This window comes from Histoplasma capsulatum (genome assembly GCF_000150115.1).
Source record: "Histoplasma capsulatum G186AR genomic scaffold supercont2.3, whole genome shotgun sequence".
Lineage (NCBI taxonomy): Eukaryota > Fungi > Ascomycota > Eurotiomycetes > Onygenales > Ajellomycetaceae > Histoplasma > Histoplasma capsulatum.
The window spans coordinates 54,553-71,657 of record NW_025544803.1 but is presented as its reverse complement, the minus strand read 5'-3'; the positions used below and the strand labels follow the sequence as shown (position 1 = coordinate 71,657).

The following is a 17,105-nucleotide window of genomic DNA, read 5'->3' as shown; positions in this document are numbered from 1 at the left end:
ACCATCCCGCTTGAATTATATCTTCCATGATATCTGCAATGATATATATCGGTGATATATACCGATGATATATACCGACGATATCTATTGACGATATCTAGCGATGCTCCGTTTTACAAATGCAATTTCACATTGCAGTAATCTTATTCGGGGGTTTCAGGGGGTTTTCCCCTTGAATATATATATTCTTTAAATATCATCATCAAATTCAACTATTGTAGATGCAAATTCAATCTGTTTTACAATATACTTAGAAAATCCAAGGTGCATTGCTTCCTAGTATATCTAAAACCAGGCCTTTGCTGAGCTTATTGCTCCGTCTGGCACTCAGCTACATGTTTCATGGAGATCCCGATATACATATCTAGTGACTATTTAACAATGTGTTTGCTCCTAATATATTTTTCGGTTTAAATAAAGCAGATGATGGAGGTGGAAGGTTGGTTTATTGTAACTATCTAGCGGGCGCAGCACTACTTAAATAGGTGTGGTCATGTGGCACTCTAGTGATGGGAATGTGCTGAAGGGATTGGGTGATAAAGTATTGTATAATATTTTAAACGGAATAGTAATGAAAATAATAAACATTGAATATATAAATTTCAGATAATAAGATATTTCCATTGTATTTGAATTTAGATAGTTGATAAATAGTGACTGTAATTAGTTTAATTAGTTTAATAGCATACATTGATATTGTTGATAGAATAGTATATTATGACTCATAGTATCACAGTAGTAGTTATATTGATGATAACATTCATCAATTATATAATTACCGAGCAGTGCTCTGATGATGTTAAGAAGTCCTGTGCTGTTTCAACATTATCTTGATGTTTAATTTTCAGTGGATTCACAGCGGAATCGCTGGAAATTAACCCTACAAAAAAAAAAAAAAACTTCGCCGCCTATGACGTCCACCAGAGCGATCATAGCCAGCCATTCCGCGACATGACCAGCCCTCTTACTCCTCCCCACCCCAACGACCATCATTTTCCCCCTCTTCTACTAGCACTCAACCCTCTCTATTGTTTCAAGATACTCAATATTTGCTTGTTTGACGTATGCCACGATCGCCGAAGGAGAAAATACAAAACCACAACCCGGCCTACTCCTTTTTCTTCAAACATCAACGGGCATTGCTGATCACCCTCAATACCCGTCTACTCCAAACCCACAATCCCAGAAGCTCTACACCCTGGCTTTCGCATCTATGTCTGCACAACCTGTGCCTTCGCCTGGCCAATGGCCAGTAGATCCTCAAGAAGATGTTGCCATCAGCAAAGAACGTATCTGGATAGACGGTTGCTTCGATTTTAGCCATCATGGTGAGTGGTTGTGCATACCTCCTGTTTGCCCTCTGTCCGAAATGCTTGAAGCTAATAGGTTAGCGCAATTATAGGCCACGCGGGAGCTATGCTCCAGGCTCGCAGGCTTGGAAAGGAACTGTTTGTCGGTGTACATTCTGACGAGGATATTTTGGAGAACAAGGGTCCAACTGTCATGACACTTTCCGAGCGGTTCGCACACCACCCTCTGCTTTTTCAACCGTCAAGGTAAACACATAACTGACCTTTGGTTGCATTGGAAAAGAGTGTCAGCAGTTGATGCATGTCGTTGGGCATCAAAATCAATTCCCAATGCACCATATGTCACGCAGTTACCCTGGATCTCTCACTATGGTTGTTACTACGTGGTTCATGGAGATGACATCACTTCCGATAGTAACGGGGATGACTGCTACAGATTTGTCAAAGCTGCTGGGCGTTTTCTGGTTGTGAAACGTACCCCTGGCATTTCTACAACGGATCTCGTCGGCAGGATGCTGCTTTGCACCCGTACCCATTTTATCAAGTCGCTCCCTGCCTTTTTAAGGGGGGAAGAAGGCTCTGGGAGTGACGTAGAGCGGAAGCAGGTTGCGAATGAATCTTTCCAGAGAATTAAAGACTATGCAACTGATGAAACTGGTTTGCAACCGGGGCCCGATGTCTGGACCTGGGAAGCCTCAGCGCCAGCAAAACTCGAGCATAGTAGCACGGAACAAGGTAGTTTCCAGCATCTCGTTGAAGGCAAAGGACCAAAACCAGGCCAGCGAATATCCTATGTTGATGGTGGTTTTGATTTATTCTCTTCCGGTCATATCGAGTTCCTCCGCCGTGTCCTCGCAATCGAAGCTGAGGACGCAACTCGTCGTGGTTGGTACCTTCAGGACAGCATCGAGAAAAGAATAAAAGAATGTGGAGAAGATTACGGCCCGGCTTATATTGTGGCTGGTGTCCATGACGACGAAGTCATCAATCACTGGAAGGGACTGAATTACCCGATTATGAATATTTTCGAGCGAGGACTTTGTGTGCTCCAATGCCGAGTATGTGTATATCGCCCTGTCTGATTGTGTATGGGAGGAAACGACATGCAAAAAAGTAGCAGCAGCTAACATTGTTCATGAGTAGTATGTCCATGCCGTTATATTCAGCGCCCCATTCACGCCTAACATTGCCTACCTCAGAGCTCTTCCATTTGGCATGCCTGATGCGGTCTACCACGGCCCAACCACATTTATACCCCTCACATATGATCCATATATCGCTCCATCGAAGCTAGGCATTTTCAGACAAGTGGATTCTCACCCTTTCCAGCATGTGAACGCTGGTGAGATTGTGCAGCGGATCTTGAAGAGCCGGGAGGCATTTGAGGAGAGACAACGTGCTAAGCTACTGAAGGCGGCCATTGAAGCAGATTTTAAGGCGAAGGAAAAGCTTGGAAAGTAGCGGCAACAGAAGAGTGAGGAGGTAGGGGAACTGAGGCAATGTCCGCTACCGCTAGGGCGGAGAACCAAAGGCTCCCCACGCTGCACCTCGTCGAACGGAATCAAAACACGCATATGAAGCTCTTCTCGGGACAACAAGGAGGCTTTCTCCATATATAAAACGGCATTAAGCTTCATCGCTGAAGGAAAGAAAATTTTCCGACCTAGATATTACACTTCTGGAAAAACAAGAATTTAAATAACCACTGTTATAAGGTGCTACATGATATTTAGATACTGATCAATGGGTATTCATGCATTTGCCATTTCGAGTGTTGAAAAAATAAAGGAACAAAGCATCGAAAGAAAATATGTGAACAGCATGGAGACAGCGCTGGCAACAGTATTGGGTAATAAAGGTAATATCACAACTCATAGAGATATAAATCAAGGACCCCGTTAAACCTTCCTTCTTTTTTCCACAGATTATCGTGCGTTCCGTCGTCGAGAAGTTAAGATTATAGATTCGCAATCAACTTCCTAGCGAGTTGGCAGATTTCCTCCCTCTGCTTCCGTTTGTCACCTCGCGATTTCTACAATGAGACAAAAGGAATTAATTCATTGCTTAGCGTTCGACTGTCCAAATGTAAGGTGAAAAAGAAGCTGATAAAAATAGAAGGGGGATAAGGATATACTTTTTCCTGAGCGGTAACCTGTCTCTTCATCTCCCTCGCGAGATAGGAAATATTGTCATTCCATTTTCGCTCATCTGCCAGCGTAGTTAGCTCTACTGCATGTTGCTTCTCGAATGCACTTGTCGCGCTGGCGAGTCTCTTCTTAAATGTCATTGAACCGATGGCCTCTTTCGTAACATGTGGCAGAGTCACGGATTCAGCCCCGAGCATCTCAACCGCCAAACAGGCGATTTTCTGCTGGGTTTTGTTCCATGCTTTCCAATGGCTCTTTAGAGCTTTTTCGGTAGGGTTTAATAAACTGCAAACATTGACGAGATGGGCTGTATCTTTGTTGTCAGATGGAGAAGCTATCCTGTCCAAAGATTCTGGCTCCAGCGGGGAGAAGATAACAGCACGCATGACCCGGGAAAGTTCTACACTCTTGTTGTGCTTTGTAACAGTTTGTGTTAGCTGCTTCGCTAGCGTTTTCTCTGCGTTTGCCAGAGAGTTCGAAATCTCCTCTTGGATTTGGTACTGGGTGGTGTTGATGGAGTCTTTCGGGAGACTGTTGTTAGCGGGAGACAGCACACCAAGACAAAAAGATTCACAGGTCGACGCACCGACAAAGTCATGGAGGATTCGCTCTCCACCAGATCCAGGGGAATTCCTGACAGCCATTGGTGAGCCTGCGACTTTCGACTTACGACGTCCGACGTGGGTCGATACGAGCCGTTTCGGGGCATTCGATACCTTGGAGACGCTGAATTTTTGAAGAGGAAAACAGTTCCAGTTTCTCATGTTGCAATGGCGGGCACCTCTACGGGTGGGAGAATCTCTTTGTGAGGCTTTTTTAACAAAGATGCCACGGATCGGCACTGTTTGCTTCCCATGAGTACGTGACATCTCCTCTAGGCTTTAGGAGGAATAAATACACCGGGCGAAAACAAAGAACCTAGATGGGTCCTGTTTCGTCCCTGGAAAGATCAGAGAATGACGTATCCAGAAGGAGTAGGGAATAGAAAAAAAGGAACAGAGTACCAGGTCGAGGATTGCAGAAAGTGAGTTGGGTATATGAGAATGAATGTCCGTAGTGCTCAGCCGCCCGGGGTGGAGGTTATCTCAGCTTTCCAGGTTGGTGTCGCCGTATCAAAAAACACCAAACTGCGTGGCTAGACCGGACGGCATGTACGTATTCTTATAACAAAATAAATACATACATACAAATTGATATTGATTCTAGTCTTCTATGTGCACGCTGTACTTCTAAACGTGTACATGCAAACATCCAGGCAGAGGCCAGGTATCAATTATTGTAATTAAACAAAGAGGGAAAGAAACAGCTCAAAATAAAGAAAAACTGACAGCTGAGTAAACTAGAAAAATTAATATTGTACAAAATATGCTGCTGAAATGGAGGCTTTTATGGTTTGCTTTTTCACAATATGCAGATTTTTAGGATTACTTATTTTTTGTCTGCTTCATTTTTCTCTTCAACAGGGATAAGGATCCCATTTTCTTTCAGGAGTTTTAAGAGCTCTCCATTTGATGCATGGACATCAAAATGTCACACCCACCAACGAACTCCTTGTTTAGGTGCATTTGTGGGATCGTAGGCCAGTCCGAATATTCCTTAATACCTAAACATAGAACCAGGGATTTTATTGATAATCATCAAATGTAACTATTGACAATATTTGTTTTGGTTAGAGAGAAAGGCTTCGAAGAGGGGCCCACCTTGCCGCAGCTCTGCATCCTCCAAAACATTGAACGCAGTGAGCTTCCTGGGATCCACCCCCTGCAGTCCAAGAATCTGTATGCTTGTCCTTGAGAATCCACAGTGTGGTGTTTCTGGGTTGCCTTTCATGAACAAACAACTGGTGCAGATGCCACTGCTTTGTCAATAGCTGCTTTTGTTTCATTGGAAAGCCAGCAGGTTTGGGATGGGAGAGTATTTAGGAATGGGGATGACCTGTTGAGAGCAGATCTCGGCTTGGGGAGGAACCTCAAAAGCTATATAATTAATTTAATAGAATAGTTAGACTCATTGTTCTTGACAGACAAAAAGGATTCTCGAGCTCAGTATGAGGCAAACTTACAGAGTTCATGCCTATTCTTGCCACCATAGTTACATTAAAGCGATGTCAGTTTTCAAGAAAGAATAGCAAAAGTTGATCAGGACATGACGACGTTGACGCTGTTTGGTTGCTAACCCTAATTAGTGGATTGAATCCAGCAATTTCTGCCAAGCCCACATTGTGGCCTGAGCCCAGCTTCGTACCTTCACGTCGATGCTAAACGCAAAATTAGGGTCCTTTTCGGTTGACGACGACAGATACAGAGTCGATATATAGTCAATTATTCTGTACACAGGAGATGAAGATTACATTACACTTTATCACAACATATATGAACAGAGAATTCACATAGAGGGAAAGCAGTTATTAACTACCTGGTAGGATTGTGAGGTTATACATCATATTACAAATATAACAAAAAGTATATAAAAACGTCCATGTCACCGTAGTTCGTCCCAGTCTTTTCTTTCTTCAATTGCGGAATTGGAAGCCTCATATAATCCAAACACCTGGGCCAGATATTCTCCCAGCAACCCAAAGGTTATTCCACCGCCAGTAATCCAGCAGCCATTCTTAAACCACCACCAACAATTCCCAACGTCCTTCAACTTGACCTTCCATATTAATGTGGAAAGTGTGGCAAACGCGCTACCACAGCTTCCGATAAAGAAAATGGGGCCAGCATTCACAGCCACGCCTGCTGCTGCTAGCAAAGTGACCTGGGTTACAGCCAAAGCAGAAAGTATTGCCTTAGTGTTGTGTTCATGCTTTAATGCAATAGACTTAATGCCAGCAGCAGCATCATATTTTATGTCCATATGGGCGTAGATCGTATCATATAATACAGTCCACGCTACGCAACTCGAATACAACGAGGATGCAGCCAATATCGCATTGGTGTTTCCTAGAAGATCGATGTTCAAGGCTGGAAATCCCATAATGGCTCCCCATGAGAAAGTCAACCCCAGAACGAACTGCGGATAGTTCGTCACACGTTTGGCCAAGGGATACGCAGCCACAAACAATAAGCTTGGAATTCCATACCATAAGCACGGTGTGGGGAACTGAAGGAGAACACCTAAGCCCACCAGAAGCTGAGCGCCAGTGAAAATAACGGCATTTCTCGGGGGTATCGCTTTCCTTGCTATAGGCCGTAGCCTCGTTCTTTCGACGTGGGGATCCAAATTCCGGTCCCATAAATCGTTGATTGTGCAGCCAGCTCCTCGCATAACCAGAGCACCCACAAAGAACATGCCGCATACGGACGCTATCTCCAAGGCATGGGTTATTGGCGATGCCAGGGGCGCTGCGAGAAGCGTTGAAAAGGCGCAGGGGAAGAACAAGTAATATGTTCCCGTGGGTTTATCAAGACGGATCAGCTCTGCATAGGGGATCCACGGCCTGGGCAGCAGGCTTATAAGACCTGTTTCTGGAGGACTGTATGTCACATTTGGTAATGGTGGAGTCGGAGAGGGTTCCGGTGCAAGCGGAGATGATGGCGCCAATGTTCGTAACGACGAGGTTATGTGTCTGACCGGTAGTAGAGCATATTTTCTGCTTGTAATCAAATCGATGGTTGTGTTGGTCACGCGCTTGTATGATTTACAGTGTGAAGCACGCGGCGGCAACCAGTGATGCGGTAAAATGTAATATCCGCAACATAACCTAGTTTTTATTTTGTAGGAGCTCAGGTGTAAAGGAAACTGGACACTTGAAAATATCCTCATTGCTGGCGATAGGGTCCAAACAACTGAAAAGTAGTAGGTCCAGGAAATTATTTGAAGCAATTGCCTTCTTAGGGGTAGGCCATGAACCAAATAATCAGAGTACAAACGTTGTACAGATCGAGTTACGGCGTATTCACGGTTACCGCCCGCTTCTAAAGTCTTTTAGCCAGTGTCAAACGAAGATCATATGGAGCTACCCATGATATTATCATGTGATCAAACCACATCTTAAAGCAGCGACGCTAGTGTCGCAAAGCGCTTCGTTAAACCGCCAACTGTTTATAATCGCTATTATTTTCATCATGATCCACCCTGTAACTACACCGTGTTAGCTAAACTACCACACTTTCTGCACATTGCAGAGCTTCCCCTTCTCGGCCACGAGCCGTCGCCCTAGTGGGAAGCTCGCCCGATAATCGAACCACGGATCGCTGTTATTGAGAGAATTCCGTCATTACCGCCATCATGCCCAGTCCCAGCCATCCACGAGCGGCTTTCGAACCCATTTCCCCAGGCCTCGATCTTGGCGCGCTAGTTGAATCAACTCCCAACTTCGAGTATGTTGTCAGGATCCATTGCGATGCGATCATTGAGCAGGGTATTGAGAACTTCGAAAAGCTGGTCCTCCTACATGTAATCCTCGGCGGGAAGCCATTGGTCATAGAGGGATATCAGGATCGGTTAGAGAAATGGATATTTGGAATCCAGTGGTTGAAAGATAATCACGGCTCCAAAAGTATGTCATAACCGTTTAATATTTATATTTAATTCCATATTCCATTCCTCTTCTCGCATTTCCTAATCAAACCCTGTGTGATAGTCGAGAATGCCAGAAACTTAACCACTAAATCAAACTTACCCCTTTCCATAAATCACTACTTGAAGAACATGGCTCTGCTCACGAACCAATGGAATGCATCAAATTACAAAGATATGAACCGTCAGCGAATTTATTTGAAAGACATCGATTGCCCTCCGGTTTGGTTTGACAAATTGAAAGATTTACTGCCTCCATTTTTATATTATTTAAACGAAGCTACAGGTGAGAGGGGAAGTAGATCTGGAGACCTAATGAGCAGTCTTCCCTCTGAAATGCGAGCAGAAAACCTAATGTGCTACATTGGGCATGAGGGCACCTATACTCCGGCGCATCGCGAGATGTGCGCTACACTAGGTCACAACATCATGGTGGAAGCCTCGACTGGTGCAGTTGAGGATGGTAAACCGACCAAGCCAGGCTCCTCTATTTGGTTTATGACGGAAACGAAGGATCGACACCTGGTATCCGAATACTGGTTATCAACTCTCGGACATGACATTGAGATCGAGAATCATTTCGCCCAAATAAATGCGTGGAAGGCTGCGCCTTTTAAAACATATATTGTCGAGCAGCGAGTCGGTGACTTTATTCTAATTCCGCCTCTCGCGCCGCATCAGGTCTGGAATAGAGGAACTCGGACCATGAAAGTTGCCTGGAATAGGACTACCGTCGAGACACTGGAAATGGCTATAAATGAGGCTCTTCCAAAGGCAAGAATGGTTTGTCGTGATGAGCAGTATAAAAACAAGGCGATCATTTATTATACTCTCCAGAAATATTCGCGTCTTCTTCGTGATACCCAGCACGGACACTATACCCATGACATGCGTCAACTTCAGAAGGATTTCCGGCGGTTGTTTTCACTCTTCACCAAGATATTGATATCTGAAAGCTATTCGAGAAATATGGTAGAGCCGAGAAATGTGGAATATCTTCCTTTCAACAGCAATGTCACATGTTCCTACTGCAGATGTAACATCTTTAATCGATTTTTAACCTGTCCTTCATGCGTTGGAAAACTGCCTGACGGTGATGACGATACATATGATATTTGCATGGAGTGCTATTCCATCGGCAGAAGTTGCGCGTGCGTTTCCAAGCTTAGATGGGTTGAACAGTTTCGGTGGAAGGATCTTGTGCAGAACTATGATATTTGGAGAAACCAAATAATTCAGTTTGAGAAACATGGTGATCCATCCCAACTACCTCAGCCACTTCTTGTCGAGAGGGAGCGTGTGGGCAAAAAAACTCTCGCAGAGATTTGCCAAGAAGAATTGAAACGGAGACCATGGACAGACATTACCAAGCCTCATGCTCGTGAGGAGGAGGAGGAGGAGGAGGAGATTATTGAAACCAATGATGATGGGCGAGTTCGAAAGCGCAGGAAGATTCGAAGATCGGATAAATGGAGGAAAGAGCATGGAAATTGTCATATCTGCAAAACCCCGGAACCTTCCTGGAAACAGGCATCCTGCTCTACATGCGGATTGAATTACTGCTATGGAAGTCTTTTTAGGGCTTTTGAGACCTATCCTCGTACTGTCATGGAAGATCCGCACTGGACATGTCCTAAATGCCGAAAAATCTGCTCATGTGGAGCTTGTCGCCGTGATCCCACGATGAAACCCTTTGAGCCTGCTGGAACTTTGCTCGGCCATGACACCCGAAAAGTGGCCGATCCGAGAAGTGTTGAAAGCCTCGTAGACTTTAGTCAATCAAACTTGACCTGGCTGAAAAAGGTGGGCGATCACCCGCAGAAGCAAGACACACGGAGACTCAAGAAAAGACTTGAGGAAGCCCAAAAAGCCAAATCTAATGGCCCCATTCTCAATGAGCACTATGTGGATCCAGTGGAAGAAAGAATACTTAGATTGGCAAGACACGAAAACATTCCTTTGGACCCGGCTCTGGCGAATAATAGCTTCAACGCGGCTGAGGAAGAGGCAATTCCCGTCGATCCGGCTCTGATGTCTGGCCAAGTTGACGCACTTCCACCCAACCCTCAGTTTGCTATGCCTGATAACGCTATGTTCCAGGAAGAGATGTCGGACCGCTACGAAGCCACGGAGGCTATCACTTTCGAATATCCCGACCCGGAGACCATCCCTCCTGGTGTGCCTCAAGGTCACTCAATCACAACCGTCCCAGGGGCTAATAATCGAGATAATGGAACAGCTCGACATCCGAATGTGAATTCCTACCCAGAATTCGGCATGGATGGTATGGTTGATTTCGCTAGTAATGCAATCATACAATCTGATATAATATCGGCCAATGCCATTGCGTACACCAGTCGAGTATTGCCCGACAGACTGCAAACGTTCAGAGCGGAAGAGGACGATGATTTCAGATTACGAAAACAGCGCCAATGGAAGCCCAAGGGAAAGGCAGGTAGAAAGCGAGGTAAAATTAAAGTTACATATAGGGAAGTGGTCGACCCTTCCAGTGAAGAGGACCAACTGCCAACAGTGCCGGAAAAACAAAACTCTGTAGGAACTAGGAGATCGGGTCGACGTGTTTCTACCCAGCGTAAAAATGTATCACCTCCGGCGAAAGGTCCCTCGGTAGATGTCATATCAGCAGAATCAGAATGGGAAGAGGAACGAGAACAAAGCCATCCATCCACGGGCAGTTCTGGCTGCGCTAATGATACTGGGGAAATTATACGCATTGATTCCCCCCCTTCTCTAAATTCATCACCAGCTAGTCCAAAGAATGGAGGAAAGGGGCGAGCTACGTTTACCGTCAATACCCAAGCTCAGCCCTCTCCACCTGCGCGGCCCGAAAGCCAGTCACATCCTATGACAGAGGCGGAAAGGAATCGCAAAGCAAAAATGATGGCACTGCGCTGGGCAGAGGGACATGGGAGTGAAGATGATGGAAGTGATGGGTGGAATTAGTCGTGGCTTCAAGTTCAAGAAGTAGCAACTTTTTTACACCCGCGAACTTTCCCTTGTCATTTGCTGCCGTGGGTATCGCAATTACATTCCAGTTTTGTCTCATGTCGTTCATTTTAATAGTCGAGAACGAAGTGATCAACGGTTGGTCGTGTGCTTCCACAAAGGCTCCATCCAACTCGTGTATTTGTCATCTTACTTTGTTCTCTAATGCTTCATCAGATCGACATTCTCCCGTAGCATCGTTGATAAAGAGAATTAACATATATGTACAGTACTATTGTGAATTTTGGCATGCGGATAACAATGACAACAGAAAATTTCATTGTATTTCCTTTCAAAAATCGGCAACCCCTAATTTATTAATCGCTACTCCAAAAATATCATCATCATTAATTTTAAAACTATTAGAGTCTTGAATAACTCGTTATACTTTTCATTCATATCAATAGAGTCGCTCAAGCAGGAAGGAAAATAGTAAGGGAAGACCGCAACGCAAAAACCAAGTACTCCTCCTTGGTTGTTGGCTGATTATCTAAATAAGCATCAGTCGGACAGGAAACTGTCCCAGTTTTCGTGGGTATTTTCAGGTGGCCCTTTGTGATTTGATGACTGAAGCCTATACGATGATGAAACGCACGAATGGCGATAGAGCCGCATGTCCAGGAATGCACCGCTCATGGCATTGCTACACAGCCATTACCTCACCATATATGAATGATCCTCTTAAGCACAATAACTCCCGTGCCTCATGCAGTGCGATTAGGCGCCCTTATATTCATACCGCAGATATTCGAGTTCTTTAATATCAATTGACATCATGATCTTCCTTGAACCCCAGATGAGGATGAACACAGCTGCTCGCAATTATCAAACAAATTTAGCCTGCTGTTCCAACACCAAAGTAAACAGTTCTATTGTGGATGGACTTACAACCAGGAACGAGATACAATGCCCAGAAAACATCTCCATTATGGCTGTTGTTTTCTGTGGAAAATGCAACGACGGAGAGCGTGGCGCAAATGACAGTATTTGCAGCGACGAGATATTGCCTGAGTGTCATGGGCCATTGCTCAGCTCCGGTGTCTCTTCTGGGGAGTTCGTCTTCGGGATCTGGACGTCCTAGGCGAATGTATTTCATAATGTACGCCGTTGAGAGAAGGGAGGCAATGCTGAGTATGCATAGAAGCCTCTGGGATCCTGTAGATGTAGAGTAGAAGATATAGGGTAAATACAGAAGGATAGAAGCTAATGGCAAGGCGGTGAAAATAAGCTACGAAATACTTGTCAACAACTTGGACATTTGCAAGGATTTTCGCAATTTAGCAGTTAACATATACGTACTGTATATTGGGCATTCCGCTCCTCGTCCTGGCGCAGTAACTTTTGGATCATTGCCTCTTGCTCTATATTGGGACGCCATATCTAGATCAGCACTCCCTCTCCACAGTTCTACAAAGATCAAATATTATAGATAACGGAAAAGTCGCCTACCCTCTTCATCCAGCTCTCCTCTGGTTTCATGCTCGCTCTCTGAATCCGGGTAGCGGAATGTCCTTCGCAAATTCACGGATGTCATTTCGTGGTGGAAGGACTGTTTCCATTTAGATATTCTGTTAATTTAGACACCTAGGTCATTCACATGTGGAAGAAAACATTACAATCCCTGGAATGAGGCGGACAGAGTGATATTGAGCGGTATTATAAATGGTTTAGTGAAGTTATGGTAATGATATTATCGTATGGAAAATGGCCTTCTAATTGGCTAGCCTTAGCCGGATGGAACAAAGAACACCATAGTGCTACAACTTTTTGTTGGCTTAATCCCTGATTTTCAATGACTAAAACAGTAAAAAAAGTTGATTTGCACTCATAATTGTTGAATATACGACTGTAAGAAGGTTGAAACTGCAATATTCTAATTGGTGCTCGCTCAATGAGACTGGCCGAGAAAGTGAAGCACGTTAATGCGTTAAAAAAGCAGCAGTTAGCCCTCAGCGGGGGGTGATGAGAACATCCTTTGAGCTGTCTACTCTCGTGGTGATCCACAGCCTATTCCATCCCACTTCCGCGTCCGCCATCTCCTTCACCAAATGCTCACAACTACATCAGGCTCACACTCAAGTCCGGCGAGCAAACCATGAGTTCCATTTGGTAAAGTCAGATTGAATATGGCTCTGCATCTTGCAAATTTTCGTAACTGTCATTGATGTCTTCATACTAGACATACTTAGTCATCAGAAATCCTCATTAATTGTGGTGAATAGCACACTCTATCATTGCAAGTGTCATCTAAGAGAAGAGAGCTTCTAGGTGATGAGATATACTTGGGAGAAAATTCCCATGATCAGTGGGAAAATGAAAAGTTACATGGGCAAATTGATATCTCATTTTGAGTTAAGAAGACAAATGGCAAGGTGAAGATGAGATTAGGGAGTATCAGAAACAGCAGGAATGGTTTTGTAAGTACGGCGCCATTGGGTCTTCATTGGGTCTTCATTGTTGGGCTTTATTCATTTGACACATGATTTCAGAAGGAATTAAATGAAAATATCTTGCTGTTCTAGTTTCAAACCAACTACTGAACTCTTCCATCCAAGATGGCACAATAGTCCCAGTACTAAATGCAGCTCAGGGATATCCTTTTCAAACTGTGATGGCAGCAGACACTACTACTAATTTGAAGACATTAATTTGAAAAGGGAAAATGTGCATTGATGAATAAAAAACAGTGCCTGTGCATTAGAGTGCCTTTTCCCTCATCGCGTGGTGTTCGGGTGTTTTGCTACTTATTAGGATGTCTGTTTTGATATGAGCATTGAGATTATTGGAAACAGCTCAACTAGATGACAACAGGAAGAGATGTGACCAAAGACAAGCAGAGAAGTAGGATATATTGAACTCTGTTTGATCTATTCGTAAGCTTGAAACGAGAATATCTTGATAAATTCTATACAATAATACACAAATCGAAAATCATCTATCCTGATCTACATCTCAACAACTCTCCATTTTGGATTCTGTGTTTTGCCTCAACGCAATTGTTGGCCACGGTTTTTTGAGTGCATCCTGCAGTTTCACGATGCAACCCTTCGGACCGCTTACGCTGCCTATAAGCCATTCAATATTAGTTACTAACCACGAGAGAATGATGAGATAAATGCAGCTAACCATTGACAACCACGATGCCTTTCTCCGCATCAACCTTCAACACTTTCAGGTTTTGCAACGTCACCTGCTTGTTGCCCATATTGCCAGCCATCTTCTTTCCCGGATACACACGAGAACCGCCACCCTGACCGGGACCCGACGAACCCATCGAACGATGGGTCAAACTAACACCGTGACTCCGATCTTGGCCGTGAAACCCATGTCTCTTCATGACACCTGCGAATCCCATTCCTCGACTATTTGATCGTGCGTCGACGTATTGACCTTCCTGAAACCAATTTGCATTAATCATCTCACCGATGGGTAGCAGGCCGTTTTCGTCCTTCACCCGGAACTCATGGATATGTCGCTTGGGTGCAACACCATTCGCCGCGAAATGGCCCAGCATGGGCCGTGTGACTGCGCGCTCATGTTTCCAACCACAACCAATCTGGACAGCGTAATATCCATTTTTCCTGAGGGTTTTGTGAGAGATGACTTGTACTCGGTCAAGTTGGAGGATTGTACAGGGGATTCGTTTGCCAGTCTCCAGATCGAAGATAGCGGTCATCCCCTTTTTTATAGCCAGGGTGCCAGTTCGTAGAGGGGTAGTAGCAGCTTTGCGCTCGTGGGCTACCGATGGATGGGACGTGAGAATTGGGAGATTTGGGCCAATATTGAAATGGTCTGCCTTTGGAGGGTACATGGACCTGATGCCAAAGGCTCTTCTTCCAACGACATTGTCGACATTAAAACGGGAAATTGAGGTGGAGGGGAACAGCAGCGCATGCTTCCCTAGCAGCCGGAGTAGCATGACTAATCGCTGTTAAGACAATCGGTCGAAACCAGTAGGGAAAACAGATCAAGGAGAGCTCGACGCATTTGTATTCGAATCTACACGCAAGTTCAGTTAAACTTTGAAGCAACGGGGTGGCTGGAGACGCTATGCCCACCAGACAATAGTGGCACTGCTGTTTTAAGCATGTCGATTTGTGGGCCCCTCATCCATCCTTACAACTACAGGGGTACATTTGAATTTTTCACTTTTACAATCAATTTTTATATAATTTTAATCTTTTAATCTATTCAAAATCATTGTACACTCTCTATAGTCTCTTTCTATATATATTTTATATAAATCAAGTGATTATAAAGTTTTCAATACTTTTTTATTTATTTAAAAATAATAATATGTAATGGGTGTGCCACTGATTAAGCAGATATTATCAATGTTGCAGATTAAACCATTCATACTGCCTGCACAGTTCATACAATCTGTTTCAATGACAATATCAATGAACTTGACACTATTCTGATAATAGTTTATAAATTAATTAAGAAAAGAAAGAGAAAGAAGATCAGAGAAAGAGATTATATAAGAGAATTCTTATAGACAAAAGAATCAGAGTAGAAGAAATATCAGAAATCATACTCTAAAAAAGTATGAAATAGAAGAATTATTAGAGTATTAAAATATACACAATTGTGAAATAGAATTATAAAAAGATATGAAAGAACTTTATAAGTATATATAAATATATAAGTATATGATAGAGAATTGATTGTATAAGTTAACTGCTAACAGATGTTAATTCATTATATTATCTTTTTCTACTGAGATAAATAAGAATTTATAGATATTGAATACAGCAGTGTTTTTTATAATAAATACAGATTTTCAGATTGAATAATTGTATTCTATTTATTTAATAAAATATTTATAGCAGCAACAACTGATTCTATTACTGAAAATTATTTCAATTTCTCATTCAAGTTTATTATCTTCTTCTATAATGATAGATGATTGTTAGTCAGAGATTTTCTGTAAGAAAAATAAATTCTCAGCTGTAGATTAGAGTAGATTTATATAAAAAATATTATAAATATTAGATAGAGTATTCAATCAATAGTTATAAATATCTAATACTTCTACTACTATGTATTTAATATAATAGTAATTCAGTATATACAAAAGATAATCTATTTTTATATTTCTGAGATTTAATCAAATTTTATCTTCTATATTATATTAAATTATAGAATTTTTTCTAATATTTATTTAATTTTTATAGTTCTGCTGAATACTAATTATTGAAACTTTAGTTTATTTATAGATTTTTTTAAACTTACTGATTATATTCTCTATTATTTATATAGAACTGTAGATATATATAATCTCTCAGAGAATTTCAGAAAAGTTCAGAATTTCTAAATTATAACTGTATAAAAGAGAGAATAAACTTATATCTATTATAGTAGAATTTTAATTATTTATAATAATCTCAGTATACAGCAGTAGATCACTTCAGTTATTTTATATATAATTATAGAATTTTCAGAGAATATTTTTAATTATCTATATTATTCTTTCAGTAGCTTCATTGATTTCTGAGTAATATATTATTAATAACTTTTATTTAATTTTTAGTAGCTGATATATACAGATTTAGAGTATGCTGATGAATTGACTATCTCTATTTAATATAATAAATGAAAATAAATTATATATACAATAGAATGAGTTTCTGATGAAGATATTTATAATAATTTTAGTATTTATTTTATTACAGAGCTGTAGTATTATATTTTTACTGAGTTAATTGACAATAATCAGAATATTTATAGAATCTCTATTTTTAAATAAAGAAACTATAAAATCAATAGCTATATTATATTATATTTATTCAGAAATAAGTAACAGTTTTAATATTTCTTTTCAGTATTTATATTATACTGTTACTGAGCTGTAGTAATTACAATTGTATATAAATCAATATATATTTTTTAATATATCTGATCAGTAGAATTTTTGAGTGATAATATTATATATAATTTTATACTCTGAATATCTGATTATTGATGAATTATAAATTTCTTATATAATTTATATTTATAAAGATTCTGAATCAGAAATCTATTATCTATTTTGAAAATATAGATAATTATTATTATCAATTAAATATCCTGAGATATTTATTCTTGAGTATATATCTGTAAAAAATTAAAATACTCT

General features: G+C 41.7%; 7 protein-coding genes across 7 annotated transcripts; 2 read left to right on the top strand and 5 right to left on the bottom strand.

Annotated features, from left to right (window-relative positions):
• Nucleotides 1–1,091: 1,091 nt before the first annotated feature.
• On the top strand, nucleotides 1,092–2,771 carry HCBG_02198 (phosphoethanolamine; the record flags this gene model as incomplete). The annotated part of the gene is made up of 4 exons (XM_045429247.1): nucleotides 1,092–1,328; nucleotides 1,403–1,520; nucleotides 1,594–2,368; nucleotides 2,454–2,771. 4 exons carry the CDS (start codon nucleotides 1,214–1,216, stop codon nucleotides 2,769–2,771), a joined length of 1,326 nt encoding a protein of 441 aa, XP_045289142.1.
• A 283-nt stretch (nucleotides 2,772–3,054) lies between these two features.
• Nucleotides 3,055–4,490, bottom strand: HCBG_02197 (uncharacterized protein; the record flags this gene model as incomplete). Its single annotated transcript, XM_045429246.1, has 3 exons — nucleotides 3,055–3,342; nucleotides 3,445–3,977; nucleotides 4,044–4,490. The coding sequence occupies 3 exons, from the start codon at nucleotides 4,324–4,326 to the stop codon at nucleotides 3,268–3,270; spliced, it is 891 nt and encodes a 296-aa protein (XP_045289141.1).
• Nucleotides 4,491–5,053: 563 nt separating this feature from the next.
• On the bottom strand, nucleotides 5,054–5,546 carry HCBG_02196 (monothiol glutaredoxin-5; the record flags this gene model as incomplete). Its single annotated transcript, XM_045429245.1, has 3 exons — nucleotides 5,054–5,104; nucleotides 5,296–5,433; nucleotides 5,520–5,546. 3 exons carry the CDS (start codon nucleotides 5,544–5,546, stop codon nucleotides 5,054–5,056), a joined length of 216 nt encoding a protein of 71 aa, XP_045289140.1.
• Nucleotides 5,547–5,863: 317 nt separating this feature from the next.
• Nucleotides 5,864–7,358, bottom strand: HCBG_02195 (monothiol glutaredoxin-5; the record flags this gene model as incomplete). Its single annotated transcript, XM_045429244.1, has 1 exon — nucleotides 5,864–7,358. One exon carries the CDS (start codon nucleotides 7,223–7,225, stop codon nucleotides 5,939–5,941), a length of 1,287 nt encoding a protein of 428 aa, XP_045289139.1.
• Nucleotides 7,359–7,606: 248 nt separating this feature from the next.
• Nucleotides 7,607–10,945, top strand: HCBG_02194 (JmjC domain-containing protein; the record flags this gene model as incomplete). Its single annotated transcript, XM_045429243.1, has 2 exons — nucleotides 7,607–7,961; nucleotides 8,046–10,945. The coding sequence occupies 2 exons, from the start codon at nucleotides 7,691–7,693 to the stop codon at nucleotides 10,943–10,945; spliced, it is 3,171 nt and encodes a 1,056-aa protein (XP_045289138.1).
• Nucleotides 10,946–11,704: 759 nt separating this feature from the next.
• On the bottom strand, nucleotides 11,705–12,521 carry HCBG_02193 (uncharacterized protein; the record flags this gene model as incomplete). Its single annotated transcript, XM_045429242.1, has 4 exons — nucleotides 11,705–11,799; nucleotides 11,876–12,215; nucleotides 12,287–12,348; nucleotides 12,437–12,521. The coding sequence occupies 4 exons, from the start codon at nucleotides 12,519–12,521 to the stop codon at nucleotides 11,705–11,707; spliced, it is 582 nt and encodes a 193-aa protein (XP_045289137.1).
• A 1,418-nt stretch (nucleotides 12,522–13,939) lies between these two features.
• On the bottom strand, nucleotides 13,940–14,906 carry HCBG_02192 (50S ribosomal protein L3; the record flags this gene model as incomplete). The annotated part of the gene is made up of 2 exons (XM_045429241.1): nucleotides 13,940–14,052; nucleotides 14,114–14,906. 2 exons carry the CDS (start codon nucleotides 14,904–14,906, stop codon nucleotides 13,940–13,942), a joined length of 906 nt encoding a protein of 301 aa, XP_045289136.1.
• Between the last annotated feature and the right edge of the window lie 2,199 nt (nucleotides 14,907–17,105).